At 37.0% G+C, this 24656-nt stretch overlaps 2 protein-coding genes and 1 pseudogene across 2 annotated transcripts; 2 read left to right on the top strand and 1 right to left on the bottom strand.

Moving 5' to 3' along the window:
• On the top strand, positions 6873 to 15026 carry LOC104753781 (annotated as a pseudogene).
• On the top strand, positions 18926 to 21631 carry LOC104750997 (pentatricopeptide repeat-containing protein At1g71460, chloroplastic-like). The gene has a single exon (XM_010472858.2). It carries the CDS (start codon positions 19227 to 19229, stop codon positions 21339 to 21341), a length of 2115 nt encoding a protein of 704 aa, XP_010471160.1. The 5' UTR covers positions 18926 to 19226; the 3' UTR covers positions 21342 to 21631.
• On the bottom strand, positions 21706 to 22585 carry LOC104750996 (ethylene-responsive transcription factor ERF021). Its single transcript, XM_010472857.2, has one exon. The coding sequence runs from the start codon at positions 22550 to 22552 to the stop codon at positions 22001 to 22003; it is 552 nt and encodes a 183-aa protein (XP_010471159.1). The 5' UTR covers positions 22553 to 22585; the 3' UTR covers positions 21706 to 22000.

The following is a 24656-nucleotide window of genomic DNA, read 5'->3' as shown; positions in this document are numbered from 1 at the left end:
ACAACAAGAAATTGATCACCCGTCTCCTTGACAAACAGAGTGTGATCACCATGACATGTTTCAAAACCAAGACCTTTCAAAGTAGCCTTGAATTTAAGAAACCACTGTTGAGATGCTTGTTTTAATCCATATATGGACTTATGCAAGCGACATACAGCAGTAGGAGAGACTGTTTCTCCTTGAATTTCAGCATAACCTGGTGGCAACTTCATGTATATTTCCTTATCGAGGTCACCATTCAAAAATGCATTAGAGATGTCTAACTGATGTAAAGACCACTGCATTTTAGGTGCGAGGGAAAGAACCATCTTTACCGTTGCCATCTTCACAACGGGTGAAAAAGTTTCAACAAAGTCAATTCCCTCTCACTGAGTATACCCCTTTGCCACCAAACGAGCCTTGTATCGTTCAATACTTCCATCTGCATGATACTTGATTGTAAACAACCATTTACAACCTACAGCAACCTTACCCGGAGGTAATTCACCAACACTCCACGTCTGAATCCTTACAAAAGCACCAATCTCCTTTCCCACAGCATCAACCCACACCTTGTCCAGCCGAGCCTCTGAATAGTTTTTAGGAATTTTTGACTTTGCAATGACATTAATAAAAGCACAGAAAGGCTGAGATATATTTGAATAAGAAATATAATTTGCCAATGGATAAGGAGATGTGTTTGTAGGCTTATTTATAGTAGGAGTATTATTATAGCAATGAAAGTCCTGCAAATGGGAAGGCAGTTTTCTCTGCCGAGTTGGTTTAGGTTCAGAAGGAACATAAACCATGGAGGATGTCTCATCGATGGTATGAGAAGCATCAGAAGATGATTGCACTAGAGGCAAATGTTCATCATTGATTTGTGCAGGGAGAGAAACATGAGGAAAGAAAGTCTTTGCATCATCTGGGATAGTAGATGATGCAAAAGGAAAGATATCCTCATAAAAAATGACATGCCTTGAAATAGAAACTGAGTATGTCTCTATATCTAGTAGCTTATAACCTTTGTAACCTGATGGATAGCCTAAGAATATACAAGCTCTAGCCCTAGGTTCAAATTTTTTTCTAGACTTAGAGGATGTACTACAATAACATAAACAACCAAAGGCTTTTAAACTATGATAATCAAGACTCTTATTAGTTAATTTCTCAAAGGGTGTCTTATTATCTAGGACAGGAGATGGTAATCTATTGATTAAAAATACTGCGGTTAATACACAATCGCCCCAATACTCTAGAGGAACACCTGACTGAAACATTAGAGACCTAGCTACATTCAACAAATGTTGATGCTTTCTTTCAACCACAGAGTTATGTTCAGGAGTTTCAGGACAAGAATGGAAAGATTCAATTGATTTTTCAGATAAAAATCAGCAAATTTCAATTCATGAGCATTGTCGGATCTCACAGAACAAACGTTAGTATTATATTGAGTTTCAATCATTTTAATAAAACCAGGAAAAACATTTAAAACATCAGATTTTTGTTTCAGCATATATATCCAAGTTGCTCGACTAAAATCATCAACTATTGTTAAGAAATAACGATATCCATCAACGGTTGGAACAGAAAAAGGACCCCAAGTGTCAATGTGAACCAATTCAAAAGCTTTTTCACGCATATGATTCAATGATTTGAAAGGTAAATGTTTCTGTTTCGACAAATGAAAATACGACAATGAACTTTAGCTTTATTGATATTTGATTTAGATAACAATAAGAAATCAGAGAGAAACTCTATTTTAGCAAACGATGGATATCCTAACCTTTTATGCCACATTTCTGAATTATCTTTTGAAGTAGAACAGACAGACTTACCAGGAAAAGTAGAGCAAGACACATTAACAAGAGACTTATCCAAGTTCAAGACATATAGATTTGCGACTTGACTACCGTTCCCAATCATTAGGTCCTGAGTAAGAGCATGTATCATACATTCATCAGAAGTAAAACTCACTTTAGACTTCAAAGATTTAGTGATAATACTAACACTTAGCAAGTTAAATTTAAATTCAGGAATATGCAACACATTATAAAGAGACAAAGCATCAGTAAGTTGAATATAACCAGTTTCCTCTATTTTAACTGTTTGACCATTTGGTAACATGATGACTAGCTCCTGAATCTATAACCCAAGCTCTAAAAGACAACTCAGTTTCATGAGGTATAGAAGATGTCAACATGTCATAAAAAGTGAAATCATATAAAGATAGGAAAGTACCAGATATCTGTGAGATAGAAGGTACATAGTTTGAAGTCGAGACTATAGCTTTGTCAGGGCATGAAGTGATACTGGGAGATTGAAGCTTGGCACTGAGGTAAGAAACCATTTGTTGGAGTTGATCATTCGACACTTCTCCATGCACTTCTGTCCCCATTTGATCCTTCTGATCCTCAATCTGTCCAGTACTCGCCAAGTTTCTACTTCCAACATAATTGTTCTTCTTAGCTCTTGGATGACCAGGCGGATATCCATGAATTTTGTAACACTTGTTCGTAGTGTGACGAACTCGAGAACAATGAGAACATTTGGGCTTTTGAAAGTTTCCTTGAGCCATCAGAATTGAGTTTTGATCCGGAATCACCGCTTGAGACTGGAAAGCAGTAGGAGGTGGCTTTGGCCTAGAAGAAACTCCCACCAATCTTTGACTCTCATCTTGATCCAACATGTTATAAATCTCATTCAATCCTGTTCTAGGCTTCATGTTCAGCATCTGACTTTTGATACTATTGAATTCATCATTCAATCCCATGAGGAATTGTATCACACGACTCGTATCAGCTTCTTCAAGCAACTCCTTGACATGATCACAATCACACTTCTTCACATTTCTAGACTTAGTGTTGGCTAGCTGTTCCCACAGAGTCTTCTTCTTCGTGAAGTAGCTTGACAAATCAAGTTGACCTTGTCTCAAAGTCATTACAGCTTGTTCGAGTTGATACCTTCTTGGTAGATTATTCACTTTAAATCTTGTGAACAAATCATCCCATATTTCTGCTGCATCTTGATAGTATAAGATACTATCATAGATTTCCTTGCTCACAACATTGAGAATCCATGACTTCACCATACTATTGCATCTACTCCGGATCTTGAAATCGTAATCACTCTCACATGGCCTAGGTAAGGATCCGTCAATGAAACTGAGTTTGTTCTTAGCATCTAGACTAATCCTCATCGCAATCGACCAGCTATTGTAATTCGTTCCATCAAGAGCATGAGCAACAATCATCAAACCTGGGTGATGGGACGATTGAAGACTTAACGGACTGTCGAAAGTTTCCGATGACTTCGACGCAGATCCGTGAGTTCCATATCCTTCCAATTTGAGATTACGTTGTTGTTTCACCAATTCCACCTCTGGATCTTCAAGCACGACTGATCCGCGAGTGATCCTCATTGCAGATGTATCGATCTCAGGTGTTTCACTCTGATTCCTCAATTTCCCCCCTTTTTCACCATTTTCGCCAAAATCAACGATGCAGAAGATGAACCGATGATGATAGAAACGATTTCGTCGGTGTGATTTGCGGAAGAAAAACTCTGATACCATAATAGAGTTCATGAGCAAAGAGATTTTGTGAAATGATTTTCTCATTAATTTCTTAACAAACTTTACAATGTTTATCTATATACAACCATTTACAGTAAACCGGAACTAATCTAAACCGGAAATCTAATCTATTAAGCTTAACCAAAACATATTAAACCAGCTTAATTATTCACTCCTAATACTATCTTACATAACTTTTCCGACGAAACAATCTTGAAACCTAAAAGAACTGGACATATACAAGAGAGTATCTCCTAGCTAGCGAACGAAACGGCTTCGTTAGAGTAGAAACAGGGGAAATGGGAAAGATTGTAATCATGCATGTATATACGTACCTCCATTGGTGTTTTCCGAGTCAGACAGTTCGACTTCCATTGAGTCGTCTTCATACGAGTAGGAAACTTTGGAGTTGCTGAACTCTTCTTCGGATGATTCAGGTGGAGTGTTGATCGGAACAGCCGCCATCGTCGTCAAGATTTAGTTCGAAGAGACTAGAGTTTGTAGAGAGAAACTAAAAGAGCCGATGATTCATAAAGAAGGATAGACTCCATATTTATTTATATTGTTGTTTATTTTACAGAGTATTTATAATGAAAATATAAAACGTTTTTTTTTTATAGGAATTTGTCCCAGCTGACGTGGTGGATTTAAACGAGGGAGATGGAAATGGAAGTACAACCAAAATAAAATTCATTAACTTAAATTATATGGGAAAGCTGAACAAAAATTAATGTACGCATAGATCAGTTACAAAAAAATCTTAGTTTTTATCTTATACTTTGTTCAAAAAAAAAAAGAAGTTTTTATCTTATACTAATGAATGAATTTTGATCAGTAACTTATTTAATTACAATAAAGAAGTAGATACAGTACCAAACTTCTTGGAGAATTTGTTAAAGAAAATTTTAAAATCTATCAATACTCAAATAAATATATTAACTAGATAGTGACCCACGCTGTACAGCGTGGGGAAATATTTACGTAAATTTGGATTTGTTTGTTACAAAATAATAGTAGATTATTTATTTATTCTATACATTTTACAAAATTATTTATTTAATTTACTTAATTTTATATTCTGATTTCGACCTGTAGTTGGTACTACTATTTTGTTTTGGGTGCAGTGTTAAATTCATTAATTATAAATTCGGTAAAGTCTTAAAAAAATTTACAAAACATGTATTGACCCGTGATCTGGTATTACAAATTGATGTGAACGTGTTTAGAGATCTTAATATATCAAATTTACAATAGTGATTGGTGTTAATATTAACATCATTGCAATTGTTGGCATAACATGTTAGTATATATTAACTTTATATGTGAAAATTATAATCAGATTATATGTTTATTGTCAACATTGTACAGCTAATATTTTTTATATAGTAAATATTGTGTATAAAAAAATAAGTTTTAGCCAATTACATGTTTGTTATTATTTCCTAAGATTTCTGAAACAATAAATAAAATCTGTTAAATAATTTCATTAAATAATTTTAAAATATTGTTTTATTTTTTTGTAAACAAATATAAACTTTTCTTTTGTTAGTTATTAGATTAATTAAAATGCAATAGCATTTTCGTAATATGCCACATTAAAGTTGATTAAAGTTCTAACAACATTATTTAAATAAGTATCTATACTATTATTTTTGCAGCAGTTTTTGCTCAAAAATCAGTTTTAGAAATTTTTTACATTTAATATCATTTAATGCTTATATTCATATCCAAACAAGTTTAGTTAATTCTCTCTACTATCCTTATAACCAAACAGAATTAAAATATTTTAAATATCTATATATATAGTATTCTATAATTTTAATATAGATATTTAGAAGATTTATTTCATATTAAAAAAAATTATTCTCCTCTCATCTTATATTGATTTTAAAATTTAAATGTAGTGAATCATCATTTAGTACATAAAATTAATAAAAATGTATTTTTCTGTATATGTTGTGATTTGAATTTTTTTAAACGAACATATATTACTCAACTAATATAAAAAGTGTGTGTTCAACATACATATATCGTAAATTTACCATATATAGTAAATTATAGAATTTTAAGAAGTTTATAATTTATAACTGATATATTAAAACTTAATAAAAAGTTTAAAATTATGAATATTTAAACATATTAATTTTTCAAAATAACACAAACGAGTTATATTACATGACGGGTTATATGATATTTCATGATTGAAATGATAATACTAAAAAATAAAATATCTTTAATATGATACTTCATTACAGGTTAAATCCTTATTTTACTATTTAACAACACCAATATAAAATATGTCGAATCAAACTAATTTAATTAAGATTGTATTGAAAAAAATTATTGTGCGGTATACCACGAATAATATACTAAATAACTTAAATTAACAAAACGTATATTAGCAAAATAGGAATTAAAATAGTACATTAAAAAAATCAAAAAAAAATTTGCCCGCGGTATACCGCGGGTCATAATCTAGTATAGATATATTTTTAAAATATAAGCAATGTTGTATTTAGGCTGGGCATAAAAACCGTACCCGAATACCCAACCCGGAACCCAACCCAAAAAACTGGGTTCGGGTTGGGTACGGGTTTGCCTATAAAATCCTATTGGGTTCTATTTTTATAACGCTCGCGAACCAAAACTGTGCGTTTTGGGGAGGGTGTCGATCGAAACCATGGTGGTGTCGGTCGACACCACTTCATTTCTGGTTTGACCAGTTCGATTTAATTATCGATTTTGGTCGGTTTGGTTTAGGGAAAACCATAGAACCGAGTTATTTAAGTGAGAAAACGACCTAGGTCGTGTTTTGGGGTTTTGTCTCACGCCGTTTTTGAGAGAATACAGAGAGAAAAGGAGAGAAAAGGAGAGAAACAGTTCTTATGGTTTTGGAGAGAGAGTTTGTGAGATTTGAAGGCATTTTTGGAGAGATCTTGCTGTGGGAGTGAAGATCCAGGGTTAGGAACGTGGTGGGAAGGTTGTTGTGGTGGTAGCTTCGTCTTTTGGGCTTAGATCTTATTGTTTGGCTAAGGTGAGTGCATGACCATGGCTTATCTAAGCTAAAATCTCTGTTTCTATGATATTGTGTGTTGTTTGGTTGTTTGGAAGTTTTTCGTAGCTCATGAGGCTTGGATTCGTTCCTGGGATCGTGTGGGACGAAAAGGAGAAGTTTGGAGGCGAGATTCGGAGGTTCTGTTCGAAGGAAATCACTGCTTGACAGTGGTGTCGGTCGACACCAACGCGAGGACGGCTCGGGGACTTAGCGAGTGTCGGTCGACACCATGTGGAGGTGTCTGTAACGCCCCCAAACCGTCCTATGACCGGACTAACCACAGACTGGCCCGATGGTCGTCACAATCAGACGTTCGCCTGCGATCCGGCCGAGGTTCCACCAACGAATTAGGTTCCCCAGCCAATCCACTGGCATCCGTCTATCCGCTACGTATATCCCTTAGGCTTTGCAACCCTAGGTCTATATGCGGTGTTGCTGGATCCGAAATATCTGCGTAGACAGCTCCACTTGTCCGATTTATATATGAAAATAAACGATTTATTATATATAGTAATGAATTTACAAAATTTAAACAAACACGAATCAAAAATGTTGGATCCAACTTAACAAGAAACATAGTACAATAAAAATCAACAAAAGACAAGAAAATATCCTATCTGATCCATAACACTCGGTACTACCCACCTAACTTTCCCTGCAAGAAAAACAATTGAGGAGAGGGGTGAGTAATCTAATATTACTCATCGAGTTGGGTGACCCTTCTAACATGCTAACCCTTTAACATGCTAACATCCTATAACATGCTATCTCCCTATAACATGCTATCTCCCTATAACATGCTATCTTCCTATAGCACGCTATCTCAACATACCAACTACCCCACAATCAAAGCACGCAATGCGGAAGCATAACAAGCAACAAACACACAATCAAGCAATTAAGCAACAAGCAAGTAGGTGGTAGCGTTAGCAGCGTGGCAGCAGGTAGCGTTAGCAGCGTGGGAGCAGGTGCAGCCGAGAGGGCAGCAGGTGGCACGGATTGAGCAGGCGCCACGGGTATACACGAATGCAGAGACTGGTGGAACCAGTGCCGGGGCGATCACATGTATAATTTCTGGTACTTGTCTTTGTGAATTATTAGTAAGTTCAATTTTTATGTTGTCATGTGATAAAGTGTTAGGTTCTCAACACATGAGGTTTGTGTAGGAACCTTGTTGGTGGGCGGGTTTAAGTCCCACGGTATGTTTGATTCTGGAGCTACTCAAACCTTCATTACCCCAGAGTGTGTAAAGAATGCGGGTATCATGGGAGATCCTGGAGAGCGTGCATGAGTTGTCAGAATTGTTGGAGGCAAGTTTCTGAGAGTTATTGGTCGAGCGAGGGGTATCGATATTCAGATCGCATGAGAGTCTTGGCCTGCGGATTTGCTTATCAGCTCAGTGGAGTTGTAAGACATTATCTTGGGGATGGACTGGTTGCATCGGCATATGGTAGATATGAACTGTCACTGGGGTAGAGTGGAGTTTGAGTGCTCAGGAGGGAAGTTGGTTTTTCAGGAGATTAGACCGACTTTGGAGAGTCTCGTGATCTCGGCCATTCATGCTGGGGAGATGATCGAGAACGGCCGAGAGGCTTATTTGGTTACTATATCGATGCCAGAGTCAGTGGGGAAGTCTACGGTTAGCGGTATTCAGGTTGTGGAGGAGTTTGAGAATGTGTTCCAGTCATTGCAGGGATTACCACCTTATTGGTCTGATCCTTTTACGATTGAACTAGAACCAGGGACGACACTGTTATCCAAGGCTCCTTACATGATGGCTCTAGCAGAGATGGTAGAGCTGAAGAAGCAGCTAGAGGATTTGTTGAGGAAGGGATTCATCCGTGCTAGTGTATCATCGTGGGGAGCGCCGATGTTATTTGTTAAGAAGAAGCATGGGAGTTTCCGCTTGTGTATCGATTACAGGGGTCTCAACCGGGTCACTGTGAAGAACAAGTACCCTTTTCCGAGGATCGATGAGTTGTTGGATCAGTTGAGAGGTGCTACTTGGTTCTCCATGATTGATCTGGCGTCGGGTTATCATCAGATCCCGATAGATGACGCAGATGTGAGGAAGATTGCTTTGAGGACGAGGTATGAGCATTTTGAGTTTGTAGTGATCCCGTTTGGGTTGACTAACACACCAGAAGCGTTTATGAGATTGATGAACAGCGTGTTTCAGGAGTTTCTGGACGTGTCTGTCATCATTTTCATCGACGACATCCTGATTTATTCTAAGAGTCCTTAAGAGCATGCAGTGCATTTGAGGGCAGTTCTGGAGAAGCTGAGGGAGCAGAAGTTGTTTGCTAAGTTGAGCAAGTGTAGTTTCTGGTAGTGTGGGATGGGTTTTTTGGGTCACATTGTGTCTGCGATGGGGTTTCTGTAGATCCGGAGAAGTTTCAGGATTTCAAGGATTGGCCTAGACCGCATGATGGCACGAAGATCAGGAGTTTTCTTGGGTTGGCAGGTTACTACAGGAGGTTTGTGCAGTGGTTTGTGAGCAGAGCACGCCCTATGACTAAGTTGACAGGGAAGGATGTTCCTTTTGTTTGGTCACAGGAGTACGAGGAGGGCTTTGCAAGCCTGAAGGATATGTTAACTACTGCTCCGGTGTTGGCTTTGCCTGAGCAGGGGGAACCCTATTTGGTGTATGCAGATGCATCCAGAGTTGGTTTGGGATGTGTGTTGATGCAGCATGGGAAGGTGATTGTCTATGCTTTGCGGTAGTTGCGGAAGCATGAGGACAACTATCCTACTCATGATTTGGAGATGGGTGCTGTAGTTTTTGCCCTGAAGATTTGGAGATCTTATCTTTATGGTGCAAACGTTCATGTGTTTACAGATCATAAGAGCCTAAAGTATATATTCACTCAGCCCGAGCTGAATTTGAGATAGAGGCGGTGGATGGAGCTCGTGGAGGATTATGATTTAGAGATAGCCTATCACCCTAGTAAGGCTAACTTGGTTGCAGATGCCTTAAGTAGGAAGCGGGCGGCTTCGGCTCAGGAGCAGGACATGGAGTCTCTGGTAGGAGAGATCAGTTCGTTGAGCTTGTGTGCGGTTACTCAGGAGCCGTTGGGTTTGATTGCAGTGGATAGAGCAGACCTCTTGAGCATAGTGCGTTTGGCTCAAGAGAAGGATTTGGGGCTGGTGAATGCCTCAAAGGATGTTGATTCAGAGTATCAAGTTTCGGCTAATGGTACTATTCTTTTGTACGGGCGGATTTGTGTGCCTAAGGATGAGGAGTTGAGGCAGGAGATCCTGAGAGAGGCTCATGCGAGCTTGTTCTCTATTCATCCAGGAGCGACTAAGATGTACCGTGATCTCAAGAGGTACTATCACTGGGTCGGGATGAAGAAGAACGTGGCTAGTTGGGTTGCGAGGTGCGATATGTGTCAGCTAGTGAAGGCTGAGCATCAGTACCAGGTGGTTTGCTGAAGAGTCTTCCCATTCCAGAGTGGAAGTGGGATATGATTACGATGGACTTCATGGTTGGTTTGCCAGTGTCCAAGACGTTTAATGCTATATGGGTCATTGTGGACCGGTTGACTAAGTCGGCACATTTTCTGGCCATTAAGAAGACTGATGGAGCAGCGCTCTTGGCTAAGAAGTATGTGAAGGAGATAGTTAGGTTGCATGGGTGCCAGCGAGCATTGTGTCTGATAGGGATTCCAAGTTCATTTCGGTGTTCTGGAGGGCATTTCAGGCATATATGGGCACTAAGGTGCATATGACTACATCTTATCATCCCCAGACAGATGGACAATCAGAGAGGATGATCCAGACGTTGGAGGATTTGCCGAGGATGTGTGTGTTGGATTGGGGTGGCCATTGGGCAGATCACTTGAGCTTGGTAGAGTTTGCTTACAACAACCGTTACCAGGCGAGTATCGGGATGACACCTTATGAGGCTTTGTATGGGAGGTCATCTCGTACATCGTTATGCTGGACTCAGGTGGGGGAGAGGAACATGTACGGGACAAATTTAATTCAGGAGACCTCAGAGAAGATTCGGGTTCTCAAGCTGAACATGAAGGAAGCTCAGGATCGACAGAGGAGTTATGCCGATAGGAGGAGGAGAGATCTTGAATTTCAGGTTGGAGATAGAGTGTACCTCAAGATGGCCATGTTGCGGGGTCCGAACAGGTCATTAACTGATACTAAGTTGAGTCCGAGGTATGTGGGTCCGTTCAGAGTGATTGAGCGAGTTGGACCAGTAGCATATAAACTGGAGTTACCTGAGGTTATGCGTGCATTCCATAAGGTTTTCCATGAGTCTATGTTGTGGAAGTGTCTCCGTGAGGATGATCAGTTGTTGGCTAAGATTCCTGAGGATCTTCAGCCTAACATGACTTTGGAGGCGAGACCAGTGAGGGTTCTCGGGAGGAGGATCAAGGAACTTCAGAAGAAGAAGATTCTTTTAATAAGAGTCCTTTGGGACTGTGATGGCGTTGAGGAGCAGACTTGGAATCCTGAGGCGAGGATGAAGGCAAGGTTTAAGAAGTGGTATGAGAAGCAAGCCGCGACTTGAGCTTGCCTAGCCTGGTCCCATCTGTAATCCGTGGCTGGAGCGGGAATGGAGTATTCCAGCCCATCTCTCTTGTTTACTTGGTCGCTTGGGGTGGTTGGTTGTTCGACTAAGTAACATGATGAGGTGGTGTTCGGGGTACCAAATTTCCGTGAGGCGGTGGTTTAAGGGAAGGTTTCCTGAGTTAGAAGTTTCTAAAAGTGGAAAGTGCTAAAAATGGAAAGTTTTATGTGAGTTAAAATTTATCCATTTTTAGTGGCGGGGAGCCTTGGAGGGGCTTGTGTGGCCTTAGTGGCGGACTTTTGAGTCATTGTGCCGAGTGTGGCGGTGTTTTGAGACTTTGTGTGGCATTTGTGGCGGGCTGTCTAGCCATTGTGTGGCATTTGTGGTGGGTTGTTTAGCTATTGTGTGGCCTTTATGGTGGTTGTTAAGCCAGAGTGCCTGTTTAGGCAGTCCTTCGGGACATATGGTCTTTGTGACTGTCCTTCGGGACAGATGACCTTTGTGGCGGTCCTGTATAGGACATTTATTTGGCCTTTGTGGCGGTCCTGTTTAGGACATTTGTTTGGTCTTAGTGGCGGTCCTGTTTAGGACATTTGTTAGGCCTTTGTGGCGACCTGTGGGGCAGTGAGATGACCCTTTTGTGGTCATGAGGTATTCCAGTGAGGGGATATGTGGTTGGTAAGCCATCATGTTGTCTTACGCGAGCCACGGGAAGGAAACCTGGATAGGGATAAGACTCAGACGTGTTCAGAATTGTTTGCTCGCGACTCTTGGGGGGACTTCGGTTCTCCTAGTACCGTCATATTCTAAGACTTTGTGGCTTGGGAGTGTGGTTGGTATATCGACTTCGGATGACGATCCGGGGGCGCGCTATAGGGTGGCAACCCGAGAGACGAGTATTGGACTTCCTTATATATATTAAGGCATGCAGGCTTCGGCCTGATGATGAGCCAATAAAAACTCAAGGTTTAGGCCTATAAGTAAAGGAAAGTCCAAAAGTCGAAAGCAAATAACGCTTGGAACGTGAGTCTATCGCCTAGAGGTGACCTTTCGTAGATCGGTCCGAGGAGTGCGGGCCGTGGAGAAGGTAGCACAGGAGTCCTTGGTTGAGGTTTGTTTGAGATTCGAGGACGAATCTATGTTGTTGGGGGAGAATTTTAACGCCCGCGAACCAAAACCGTGCGTCTTGGGGGAGGGTGTCGATCGATTTCTGGTTTGACCAGTTCGATTTAATTGTCGATTTTGGTCGGTTTTCTTTAGGAAAAACCATAGAACCGAGTTATTTAAGTGAGAAAACAACCTAGGTTGTGTTTTGGGGTTTTGTCTCACGCCGTTTTTTAGAGAATACAGAGAGAAAAGGAGAGAAACGGTTCTTAACGTTTTAGAGAGAGAGTTTGTGAGATTTGAAGGCGTTTTTGGAGAGATCTTGCTGTGGGAGTGAAGATCCAGGGCTAGGAACGTGGTGGGAAGGTTGTTGTGGTGGTAGCTTCATCTTGTTATGAGAAAATTTTATTTTTCAAAAGAGTGGATGAAGACAACAAATTCCATGTTGCTAAAAATTCCTAAAATATATATATATATATCAATTATAATTTACATGTTTATTATCTAATATCACCCTTTTCTATATAATATTTATTACTCACAATAAAATCTTTTCATCTTGTTATGAGAAACATTTTCTTTTCTAAAAGAGTGGATGAAGACAACAAATTCCATGTTGCTAAAACTTCCTAACATATATCCATTATGATTGACATATTTAGCATCTAATATCACTCTTTTTCTATAAAGAATTTTCCTCAAACGGTTTTCTAACATCATAAACCTGAAAACATATTACATATAATTAAATATTTTCTAACTAATTTCACCGATAAGATTTTGCATTTATGTAATATCTTAGATATATTTTTTAAAAAGAAAATAGTAAACTAACTAGAAAAAAGCAAAACATATATGTGAAATATAAGCAAAACATAAGTAAAATACTTTTACATGTGTTATTTTATAACAAATAAAATAGACTCTCAAATGTCATACCATCTCATTTTTTTTGTCACACTAGCTTTTTATTAGTTTATTAAAAATTTCTTTTTTTTTAATACAAATTTCATGTATTATGCCTTATTTGAATAATTTGAACCTCTTATTTTAATATATATTTGTTTAGTTAAATTACATATTAGTGTATTTAAATTTGAGGAAAAAGACACATGTATTAGTTTATTAATAAATGGAGAAACTTGTATAAAATTTCTTGGATAATTTATAGAAGAAAATTTTAAAATCTATCAATGTTCAAATAAATAGATTAATATCAACAAATAATTAAAAGAGATTAATTCTTTAAAGAAAATTATATGAAAGCATATTTAGTCATAATTTTTCTCATTTTATTCACATTAATTTTAGTAGTGATATATACATATATTAATCAACATGTATTTTTTTCATGAAATCAATATTTATTGATAGCTTATACATACACATTTATTTATTTACTCTTTATTATTCTAAAATGAGTTAAATGTGTAAAATCTTCTTTCCTACAATTAATTAATGATAACTCTAAAGTTAATAATCCAAGATTATATCCATATTACTATATATATATATATATATATAATCTAAATTATGTATTATCATCGCCCAGAAAAAAATAGAGGATAACAAACATAATAATCCTAAGACAAATATAATATCAGAGGATATAGTTGAAGAGATCTTTTACCATCTTCCAATAAAACCACTCGCTAGATTCAAAGTCTTGTCAAAAAAATGGAGATCGATGATCGAATCAGCCAATTTTTCCCACAAGCGACTCGTTCGTACAGGATTACTAACCCCTAGTATGAAACTTCTAGTTCTTACCCAACAATTGTCCAGCCAAGTTTGATAAACAAGATTCAGACTCAACAACTTTGTGTTTGGATACTTTTTCTAGATATGATGATCACAGCAATGGAAACTATTGTCCTTCTTCTTCTAGTTACTATACTTTTCCTGATGATCCAATCGACAAATCTCAAAAAAAAAACTATTCAAGTCTTGGGCTCTTGTGATGGATTGGTCTTGATTCGTATCTACGATGATTTTAGGTACATTTACTTGATCAATCCGACGACTAAAGAACACATGACACTTTCTCCGGCATTTTCGCAATGGCCATTTACTCTTAAAGTCAGGTTAACCGCAATGCTCTATAGAACATGGAAAGACGTTTCTCAACTAGTCTTGCTGAATTATGAAGATGAATTAGTGAAGATGATCCCGAGACTTGCTGGATTTGACAAAGATATTGTTACAAAATCATATAAGGTGATTTTGATATATCCAAGAGTTAAAAATTGTGATTGGGATTGTTTCAAGGCCAAGATCATACCCTTCGATAATGGTAAGCAAAGAGACACATGCTTTTATTGTTTAAATAATCGTATATTCTGCAAAGAGCAATCATCAGTCTACGCAAATGGATCCCTCTTTTGGTTGACATTAGATAATACGTCGCACAAACTTTCAATGCTACTAGTTATCGATCTTCATACTGAAAAATTTCGATGGATATTGTTACCAAAGTGTTACTCCCATTATGCTACTAGTATAGAAATGTGGAGTCTCAATGATCGTTTGTGCCTCTCAGATTTGCTAAACGGTTCAGATTTGGGCGTTTGGAGTTTACAGCAAGAATATCCTCCTGACGAGAAATGGGAGAGAATATATTGTATAAGTACCAGCCAGTTACATGAAAAGTATTGTATGCTTGGTCTAGCGGCTGCCTATTTTGGAAGTGTTAGAAAGAATCAATATCAAGTTTCTTTGGCTAGACAAAGAACAATTTTTTTTTTGCCGACAATGATTTCTCCTGCAAATTTGATGCTTTGATGTTGTTTTTACTTTCACTTGGTCAAATCAAAACTGTTAAATTTTTAACAATATTATATATAATTTAAAAAGAATGTTTAGATTTATATTTATTATAAGTATATTGTCATTTCTATTTATTTTAGCTATTTTAAAAACTGTTGTCATTTCTCTTTTTCTTTTTAAGCTTTTCCTAATCAATATATTACATATTTGGATATACATAGTTATGATGAATAAATACAATATTTTGAACCAGTTTTCACGATTTTCAAAACGAAAGTAGGGATAAAGAGAATTATTTGAAGTGAAGACTTACTGTAAAAAAAGCTTCCTAGATGTGATTTAACTAACCAATTTGTTGACAGTGAGAGCATTTAGGAGGAACCCATAGGTATTTTTACTTACTATCACATTGATAACTTGACTTAACTAGCTCTTTAGTTCCAGTTGACCAGGCAGCGGTTCGGTAAGGTTGGCTACACGGGCATGAGCTTCACTATCATTTACCAAATTCACAGTGAAATCATCTCCATCTATAGGTTTACCCTAGAGACCAGCTATCCAGGCTCTGACCCACCCTATGCGCTAGACTGAAAGGGAAACTATATATTTCAGTTTGCATATCCCTAGACTTGTGACAATCATTATCTAAGCCGATGGGCACTCTGACCTAAAGAATCTACACAACTCTAAACAGAATCTGAAACATCTAATACAATCTTTAAGAATGCTTGAGTTTGATGAATCGCATTAAAACAACTACTACAATCTTTAAGAATGTTCTGAGTTTGGTGAATCATATAAAAAAAACTAAGTTGATCTCAGACAAACTATTGTGTCTTAACATGAAACTAATATCAGTTTAAAATTATAAATAATATAAATAATTAAAATAGTTTGAGTGATCTATGTTAGTTATCGTATTCAAAATGGTGAAGTTTGTTAAACAAAGTTATTTCCAAAAAAAAAGAAAAATATTAATCAAGTGCTCAAAATTAAAATAATGTATATTTAAGAGAAATGTATAAGGTTACTAGAAATAAAACATATTAAAGAAAACTTATTCTGAACATCACACACACCAAAAAAATAGTGAAAAATACTAAGAAAAAATTGGATAAAGCCATTTGTAATAAAAATAATTATAATAGTAGTGGTAGATTGTAGAATTTTAATTAAATTTTAAAAATAATTTTACTTTTTGAATAAATACACATATTTACAAGTTAGAATAATCTTATGAGTTTGTAGATTTAGGAAAAATCAAAATAAAAAAACATTATATAAAAATATAGTAGACTATACATATTTTAAAGTCGAAAAAATTATATACATGAACATAATTTTTCTTTTGTTAAACTGTTAAGATAAAATGTAATATTTGATGTTATAATGTGGTGTTTATGGATGGAAACGAGTCTAATTATGAGATTCATTACTAGGAAGCAAAATTTATGTGTAGTACAATACTATCAAAGAAACTTGACGACAAAGAGTAGTGGGTATATTCTCTAAGATTTCGTTTAGGTCTATGTTAGTAAGTAATGATCACTTAGACGATAAAAAAAGAGTGTTAGAAGATGAAAAAAATGAAAAATAGTTATGATATGTCTTCATAATCAAAATAATATAAGTGAGATAATATAATTTGAAAAGAGAATAGATGCAAGAGATGATGAGTGTATACCGAAAAAAAAATTGTTAAAAATATTTAAAGAAATAGGTAACTAATATATCTCTTAATACAATAAATTTCACATCTATATAGATTTATATATTTAATGTTGTATAATTATAATTAAATTCAATATTTCGTATTAATAAAAAAATTATAGTCCCGCGCGTGCGCGTGTTATAACTTTAGTTGGATGTGCAAATCCATTATTTTCTTGCGCCACTTGACCAATCTCTATTTGGTTCTGAAAAATAAACAAATTAACTTTTAAATGTAATATTTAGTTAATAAAATCAAAACCACTTCAACAAACAGTTTTTACCTTTGCAAAAACACTTGACTCCTGAAAACTATTTAGCAAAGTTTTACTTGAAAAATCGTCTGTTAAGTTATTTTGTAACCACAAGTCAGACGAATACTCTAGTGGTTGTTGTTGCAGGATTTGGTGTTGTTGTTTTTGTTGTTGTTGCTACTTACATAAAATACATGAAATTACATTTATTAGAATATAGATTACTCTCCGTAGTTGATTTAGATTTCCTGATCTATGTTGAAGTGTAAGTAATATACCATTTCAAGTGGATCTTGTAGTAGTGTTGATATCCCTTGATATGCCACGAGATTTGATTGTTGAGATGACATTAAGGAGTTACTTTCGTTCATCGAGTCAAAGGTAAGTTCGATAGATTCGTTCTCCATAAAATCCTATATATTTCACAAATCCAAAAGTTTTATCATTAATAAATATTTTCAGAGAAAATTCAGTCATGAAAGAAAAAAGGAGAAGTATACCATTAACGAAATATATGGGTCTGGTAATTCCGGAATACATGGATCTGGTGATCCTGGAATACATGGATCCAGTGATCCCGTAAAACAGAAAGGACTCAACTGCAATGTTTCGTCGTTGAACAAATTGTCAGAAGAAGACATATTTGCCGATTCTCGTGAGTAGAAGGATATCCTTATCTAATAAGCGTCAAACCTAAACACAAAATGCTGATGTGGCATAACAAAAAAACCAGCTAATAAAAATTTGAAAATAACCTATAACTTCCAATATATTACTGTTTTACCATTAAAATAATTTGTTATATATATACATTATACATAGATTAAAAATCTATATAATGTGGATTAAATCAATAACTGTTTTCATAAATACATTTTTTATAATTCTCATTTTCATATTTGTGTTTATAAATAAATGAGCGTTGATTTCCTTCTCATTGACGAAAAGGTTCCCTCAATCTCCATTCTCCGATTGATTCATTCTTATTTATTTAGTTAACCTCTATATTAAATCGGAGAAAATAATTTTATATAATATTACCTTCTTATTTTCAAAAATTAAAATTAAATTTGTGCATGAGGCAAGTACCACTATACCAGCATGTATTTACAATTCATACATACCCAAAAAAAACAAGAAAAAAAATTCATACTTACACTTACACATGCTAAAAAAAAATTATGTAAATTTTTTTCAAGTGAGGAAATATTAATGTGTACACATGCTAATTAACTCAGTTCCGGCTTAGATAGGGGGACAAGGGGTGCGACCGCCCCGGGTTCATAGATTAAGGAGACAAATAATGTAAGATTAAGGGGCACAAAAAAATAAATAATGCAAGATAAAGGGGTACAAAAAAAGAAATAATGCAAGATAAATGGGCACAAAAAAATTATGTAAGATAAAAGAGGCAAAAAAAAAAATTGTAACACAAAAATAATTCATTAAAATATGTTTTAATGATTTATTTTTACGAGTCAATAACTAAAAAGACTCTTTATCTTCTATAATTATATCAACTGACTCCATCGTAGAATGAAAATAATTTTTTATAATCTTACCAAGTGTTTATATATTATCAAAATGAAATCTATATTTTTTTTAACATATACCAGAGGTTAAAAACAAAAAATTGGTCTTTCATTCAAAAAACAATTGCCGAGGGACCCCTAAAAACCTTGAGCCGACACTGAATTAACTCTTGTACAAATTATTACAATGTGACTTATACCATAGAGAGACTTGTCGAATTTTTACAACAATTTTATTAAAAAAAATTGATTCACACGCAGAGGAAAATAAAATTAATATAAAAATTAATGTAAAAAGGGGTGGTGGTGCTGTAGTGGTGGAGATTCGATGCTTCTTCTAGGCGCACGGAGTTATAGGCGCGGCCCTACATCCTTACATGCAAAGTTACAAGCTTTGATTTGGGCCATGGAGTCACTATTGGTGGCTGGAGTTGTTTGTCAAAATTACGAGACAGATTGTGCAGAACTGGTGGTGATGGTGCAGACACCTGATGATTGGTCAACCTTTTCGAATCTGTTGGAGGAGTTATTTTCGCTCAGAACTCTTCTTCCTTCCTTCACCCTGATCAAGATCACACGAGAGCTCAACACCAGGGCAAATTGTCTCGTCTGTTTTTCAAAATCTTTTAGTTATTAAAAATTCATTTGTAAACTCTTTTCTTCGGTTATGGACAACCAATGTCGGAGTTATCTTAGTAAAATTGCCAGATAGTCCCTAGTTTTAATGGCATTAAATACTAACGACCTTAGCTTAATCAAAGTGGTGAGTGTCACCATGGAAGTAGTTTCGTCTCTCGGATTCCGAGAACTCCCTTCACTTCCCGTAACGACGAGTCTCGACAACCATCGTCCTCAACGTTCCTATAAAGACGGAGCTCCGGCGAATTCTCCGTTTAGACCAACCCGAACCAGACGACCTTCTCCCGCCAAAAAGCCCAAACCTTTTAGGGAAAGAGATGCTTTCCCTTCTTCTCTTCCTCTCCACTCCCAAAACCCCAACAGTATCCACAGAGACATCCAAAGGTTTGCGAGGAAGAACAATCTCGAAGACGCTCTCACGATTCTTGATTACCTCGAACAGAGGGGCATTCCTGTAAATGCGACAACTTTCTCGGCTCTTTTAGCCGCGTGTGTTCGCCGGAAGTCGTTAATTCACGGTAAGCAGGTCCATGTTCATATACGTATCAATGGGTTGGAGAGTAATGAGTTTCTTAGGACCAAGCTTGTTCATATGTACACTGCTTGTGGCTCGGTTAAGGATGCACAGAAGGTGTTCGACGAAAGTACTAGCTCAAATGTTTACTCTTGGAATGCGTTGCTTAGAGGGACTGTGATATCAGGGAAGAAGCGTTATCAAGATGTTTTATCTACGTTTACGGAGATGAGAGAGCAAGGGGTTGATTTGAATGTTTATAGTTTATCTAATGTGTTCAAGAGCTTTGCTGGCGCATCTGCTTTGAGACAGGGATTGAAGACGCATGCACTTGCGATCAAGAATGGTTTGTTTAGCAGTGTGTTTCTTAAGACTTCTCTTGTTGATATGTATTTCAAATGTGGCAAAGTAGGGCTTGCTCGTAGAGTCTTTGATGAGATTGTAGAGAGAGATATTGTCGTTTGGGGGGCTATGATTGCTGGATTGGCTCACAATAAAAGGCAGTGGGAAGCACTGGGATTTTTTAGGACGATGATAAGTGAAGAAGGGATATATCCAAACTCAGTTATACTTACAACGATTCTTCCTGTACTTGGAGATGTTAAGGCACTTAAACTGGGGAAGGAGGTCCATGCCCATGTATTGAAATCGAAGAATTACGTGGAACAGCCGTTTGTTCACTCTGGTTTGATTGATTTATACTGCAAGTGTGGGGATATGGTTTCTGGGAGACGAGTGTTCTATGGATCCAAACAGAGGAATGCCATTTCATGGACTGCACTGATGTCTGGATATGCAGCCAACGGAAGATTTGATCAAGCTTTAAGGTCGATTGTTTGGATGCAGCAGGAAGGTTTTAAGCCAGACGTTGTTACAATTGCTACTGTTCTTCCTGTTTGTGCAGAGCTGAGGGCTATAAAGCAAGGAAAGGAGATTCATTGTTATGCTTTAAAGAATCTCTTCTTGCCAAATGTATCCCTAGTCACCTCCTTGATGGTCATGTACTCAAAGTGCGGTGTTCCAGAGTACCCTATCAGACTGTTTGACAGGTTAGAGCAAAGGAATGTGAAAGCATGGACTACCATGATTGACTGCTATGTGGAAAACAGTGATTTAAAAGCTGGGATTGAGATATTTAGATCAATGTTGTTATCAAAGCACAGGCCAGATTCTGTTACGATGGGTAGGGTTTTGACAGTTTGCAGTGAGCTCAAAGCATTAAAGCTGGGGAAGGAGCTTCATGGGCACATTCTGAAAAAGGAATTTGAGTCGATCCCCTTTGTTTCCGCAAGAATCATCAAGATGTATGGACAATGTGGAGATCTCAGAAGTGCTAATTTTTCTTTCGATACTGTTGTAGTCAAGGGCTCTCTGACATGGACCGCCGTTATAGAGGCTTATGGATGCAACGGACGCTTTAGGGATGCAATAAACTGTTTTGAGAAAATGATATCAGGAGGGTTTACTCCCAACACCTTCACATTTACAGCAGTTTTATCTATTTGCAGTCAAGCCGGATTTGCTGATGAAGCTTATCGCTTCTTCAACTTGATGCTCCGGATGTACAATCTGCAGCCATCAGAAGTTCATTATTCACTGGTCATTGAACTTCTCAATCGGTTTGGTCGTGTTGAAGAGGCGCAAAGACTTGAGGCCATGAGTTCCTCGTCATCCCTACGAACCTGACTGCAGATTTAGACATATTCTTTTCTCTTCTCAAAGTTACCAAGTAAGTTGTTCCAAGAATTCTGAAAAGTACATTCTGTTCTCTTGTTTCCAAGAACTTGCATCAATATTACTGTATATACTGAATTTGGTTCCAGAAATTTATTAGATTGAATTTGTTCAACTTGTAAAAATCTTGCAGTATCAAATGTAGTTTTATTTCTTCTGAAGATTATTAGTCAATGCTGCGTTAAGGTAAGAATGTCAAGAGAGAACACAAAGTCTTGTAAGAATAAAAATATCTTATAGCTTTCAGGAATCCATATAAGATAATATCAAATAAACAATTTTTAAAAATAATAATAAGTCACACCTCACAATCTCTAAACACAGCTTATAAAATAGTAGCTGTGTGTGTCTAATAGTACAAAAAAAAAAATTAAAATATATGTGAGGAGGACCAGGAGGTCCATATTTGGGACCCTTGTGCCCTTCCCTCCAAAACCCGGATGAGCTTTATTCTCTACTATAACGTCAGAGTCAACAACCCTTGTGCTAGACTCTGAAAACTAAACTCCAAGAAATTAAGCATTCTAGGCCAGTAACTTATGCTGGTAATGGTATGAACCCAGTTTTGTAAGACTGAGCTGTAGAAACTCTCCATGAGTTGGGTTTTGGGGTTAGGGGTCCCAAAGAAAGTCACTCTGGTACGTTTCCCAAGCATACATCTCCACATCATTAGCAAAACCCATTGAGTCGTATGTTGAATGCATCAATGTAGAAGGAGATCCCAAAGTTGACTCGTTGATCGCTTGAATTTCCCTGGGAGAGAGACTGACCATTGTTGGTCCTACCGTGGAGGAGCTTGAGCTGTCCACTTGCATGGCTGACTCTGATGCTTCGGTTCTGCGGCAGAGTGTTGCCTCATGAGCTGCCATCCGAATGCTGTCGGAGCTAGAGTCTACAGGACGTGGCAGGCTGCTGGCGAGCTCTGGGAAGTTGAGACGAGCCTCACGTCCCCTGAAATGAAATGCTGCCACGTCATAGGCGGTTGCAGCCATTTCAGGAGTCTCGAAACTGCCTAGCCAGATACGGTGCTTGGTCCCCGGTTCACGGATTTCAGACACCCATTTCCCCCATTTTCTCTTCCGGACACCTCTGTATGCAGATGGTACACCTTTTCCTTCGTTTTCCGCTTTGTCGCTGTTACCGGAATTCCTAAGACCAGCCATGATGAACACACAAACACACACACACAAAGTACGTTTTTGCTCTAGAGTGTTTGTTCTTTTTTGTATTTTTGTCTGCTTGGATTCTGATGTTGGAATGTTTGTAATTGTCTTTCACTTATTTATAGGTGTGGATTTAGTATCTTAACAGCAGATAAACTCCTGTACACGTTTTAAAATCTCAGAGCTTCAAATTGTGGTTTCCAGGAAACTTCAAAAGGTGGTTAAGCCTTGTGGGCTTAACAAGTGTTATCTATTCAGAATCAATGGCACTGTAGATTCACTTAAAGAGTAATATGATTAAAATAAGAGAGACTCTTTATGAAGGGAGGCAGAATCTGTTGTAGGCTTTTGTTTTAAATGAAAGCCACTGTAGTGAAGAGGTAGACGCGGTTTCTCTTCTTGCATCATCTTTGGGGACCCATATTTCTGATCCATTCCATAACTTTGTGATGCAAAGAGTTGGTGCAAAAAGTGGGATTTATCCTAAAACAAAAATGTCAAAGATCATTAGATCAAACTATTCCTTTTTCCTAGGTCAATTCGATTAAAAAAAAAAACAATTAAAAACATTGGTCGTAATGTTTTCTTTTACCTCATTATACCAAGCTCAGACTAATATAAAGTCAAGTTCAAAGGAGACAAAGACAGAAGAAACAGAGGAGTTTTACCTTTTAATAACCAAAAAGAAAAGAACTAATGTTGTTAAAACAAGTGTCACTGATTGTGGAGTTTATAAAGTTAGAAGCAGAAGAAAACAAAAGTTTCTTTAGACCACCAACTTAATCTGTCTTAGATTGTCTGATATGTACATTCGTCGTACTTGTAAATAACAATGAAATGCAAAAAGAAGAATACAAATCTAATGGATTCTTCGTACTACCTTTTTGTTGTTTGTTTTTACTCAGCGTTAGCACTAAAATGGGTCGTACGCGTTGTGGAAAACAATGAATCGAAACCCCCAAAACTCTCTTCCTAGGAAAAAATGATTCACTGACGTATGCTTTGAATCATTAAATGTAAAACATACAATGTACTATGATACTTTTGTTTGTTTTTATTTGTATCAAATAGTTCATATATTTCTGTCCTTACATATTTGGAAAAAGAAAAATACACTGAAACGAAGTTTATATGATCTTTAGGCGGTTTTGTAGATGTCGCCTGAGCGCTCAACACTTAAAACGGAATTTAGACGAAAGCCTAATCCTGTTTTTAGAATTATAAAGAACTAAAGCTGTTCCTGAAATAATAATCTTTCTAAAAATATAATGTTATACTAAGTTTTTGGAGAATTGAATTGAAACCTTCACAAGAAGAGATTAGAGCTTAAAGATATTTTAACTAGTAAAAATACTAAATTAAACAAAAAGAAAGTGTGGTTATCACTACTTCTCAACAATGGAAGATGTTCATTGGGCATCCTAAAGATGAACATTGGAAGAGAAAGAGATATAATGTGTGTGTGCGTGAATGTGGAATTAGTGGTGAATTGCAAGCTGGATTCCTAATCAGAGAGGATCTAGTCAGTACTAATGGTGTGCTCTGCAGCTGGATTCCTATTTTGAAGACTTAAGAATCTATTTTTCAACTATATATATATATGTAAAAAGTCTTAATTATTAGTTTAATCTAAAAATTTAAGTACACTCTTTTCGTCCGAACAAAGCCAAAAACAAAAGTGGCAACTTTAAGTTCCTTTGACCACTCGTTGTTCTGTCGGCGTAAGCATCGTTTGACTTCTTTGTTTAATGGGCTTAAATTTGGCCCATTTATAGTATTTTCCTGATACTAAGGATTTTATAAGCCCATTAAGTTTCAGCCCACGTTAGACGTCCGTAGATCTTGATTGACGGCAGGTTGATTTTTTTCCGGCGAGTTTCTCAGATCGACAAGTTTGTGTTTTCAGACGTGATTTCGAAATGAACGCCGAGTCAAGCAACGAGTCTTTTAAAATCGGGCAGCGAGTCCACTCGCTAAACGATTCGCCTCGGGTGGGCACCGTGAAGTACGTCGGAGGTGTGGAGGGATACTCCGGGACCTGGATCGGCGTTGATTGGGATCAAGACGGTGATGGGAAGCATAACGGTTCCGTCAACGGCGTTTT

The sequence above is a fragment of the Camelina sativa genome, chromosome 16 (assembly GCF_000633955.1).
Source record: "Camelina sativa cultivar DH55 chromosome 16, Cs, whole genome shotgun sequence".
NCBI classification, from domain to species: Eukaryota; Viridiplantae; Streptophyta; class Magnoliopsida; order Brassicales; family Brassicaceae; genus Camelina; species Camelina sativa.
The sequence above is the reverse complement of the archived record's forward strand: the minus strand, read 5'-3'. Positions and strand labels throughout refer to the sequence as shown.

Coding starts and splice junctions, on each gene's coding strand:
- LOC104750996 (XM_010472857.2), bottom strand. CDS start 22,552: ATGGCTGGTCTTAGGAATTCCGGTAACAGCGACAAAGCGGAAAACGAA.
- LOC104750997 (XM_010472858.2), top strand. CDS start 19,227: ATGGCATTAAATACTAACGACCTTAGCTTAATCAAAGTGGTGAGTGTC.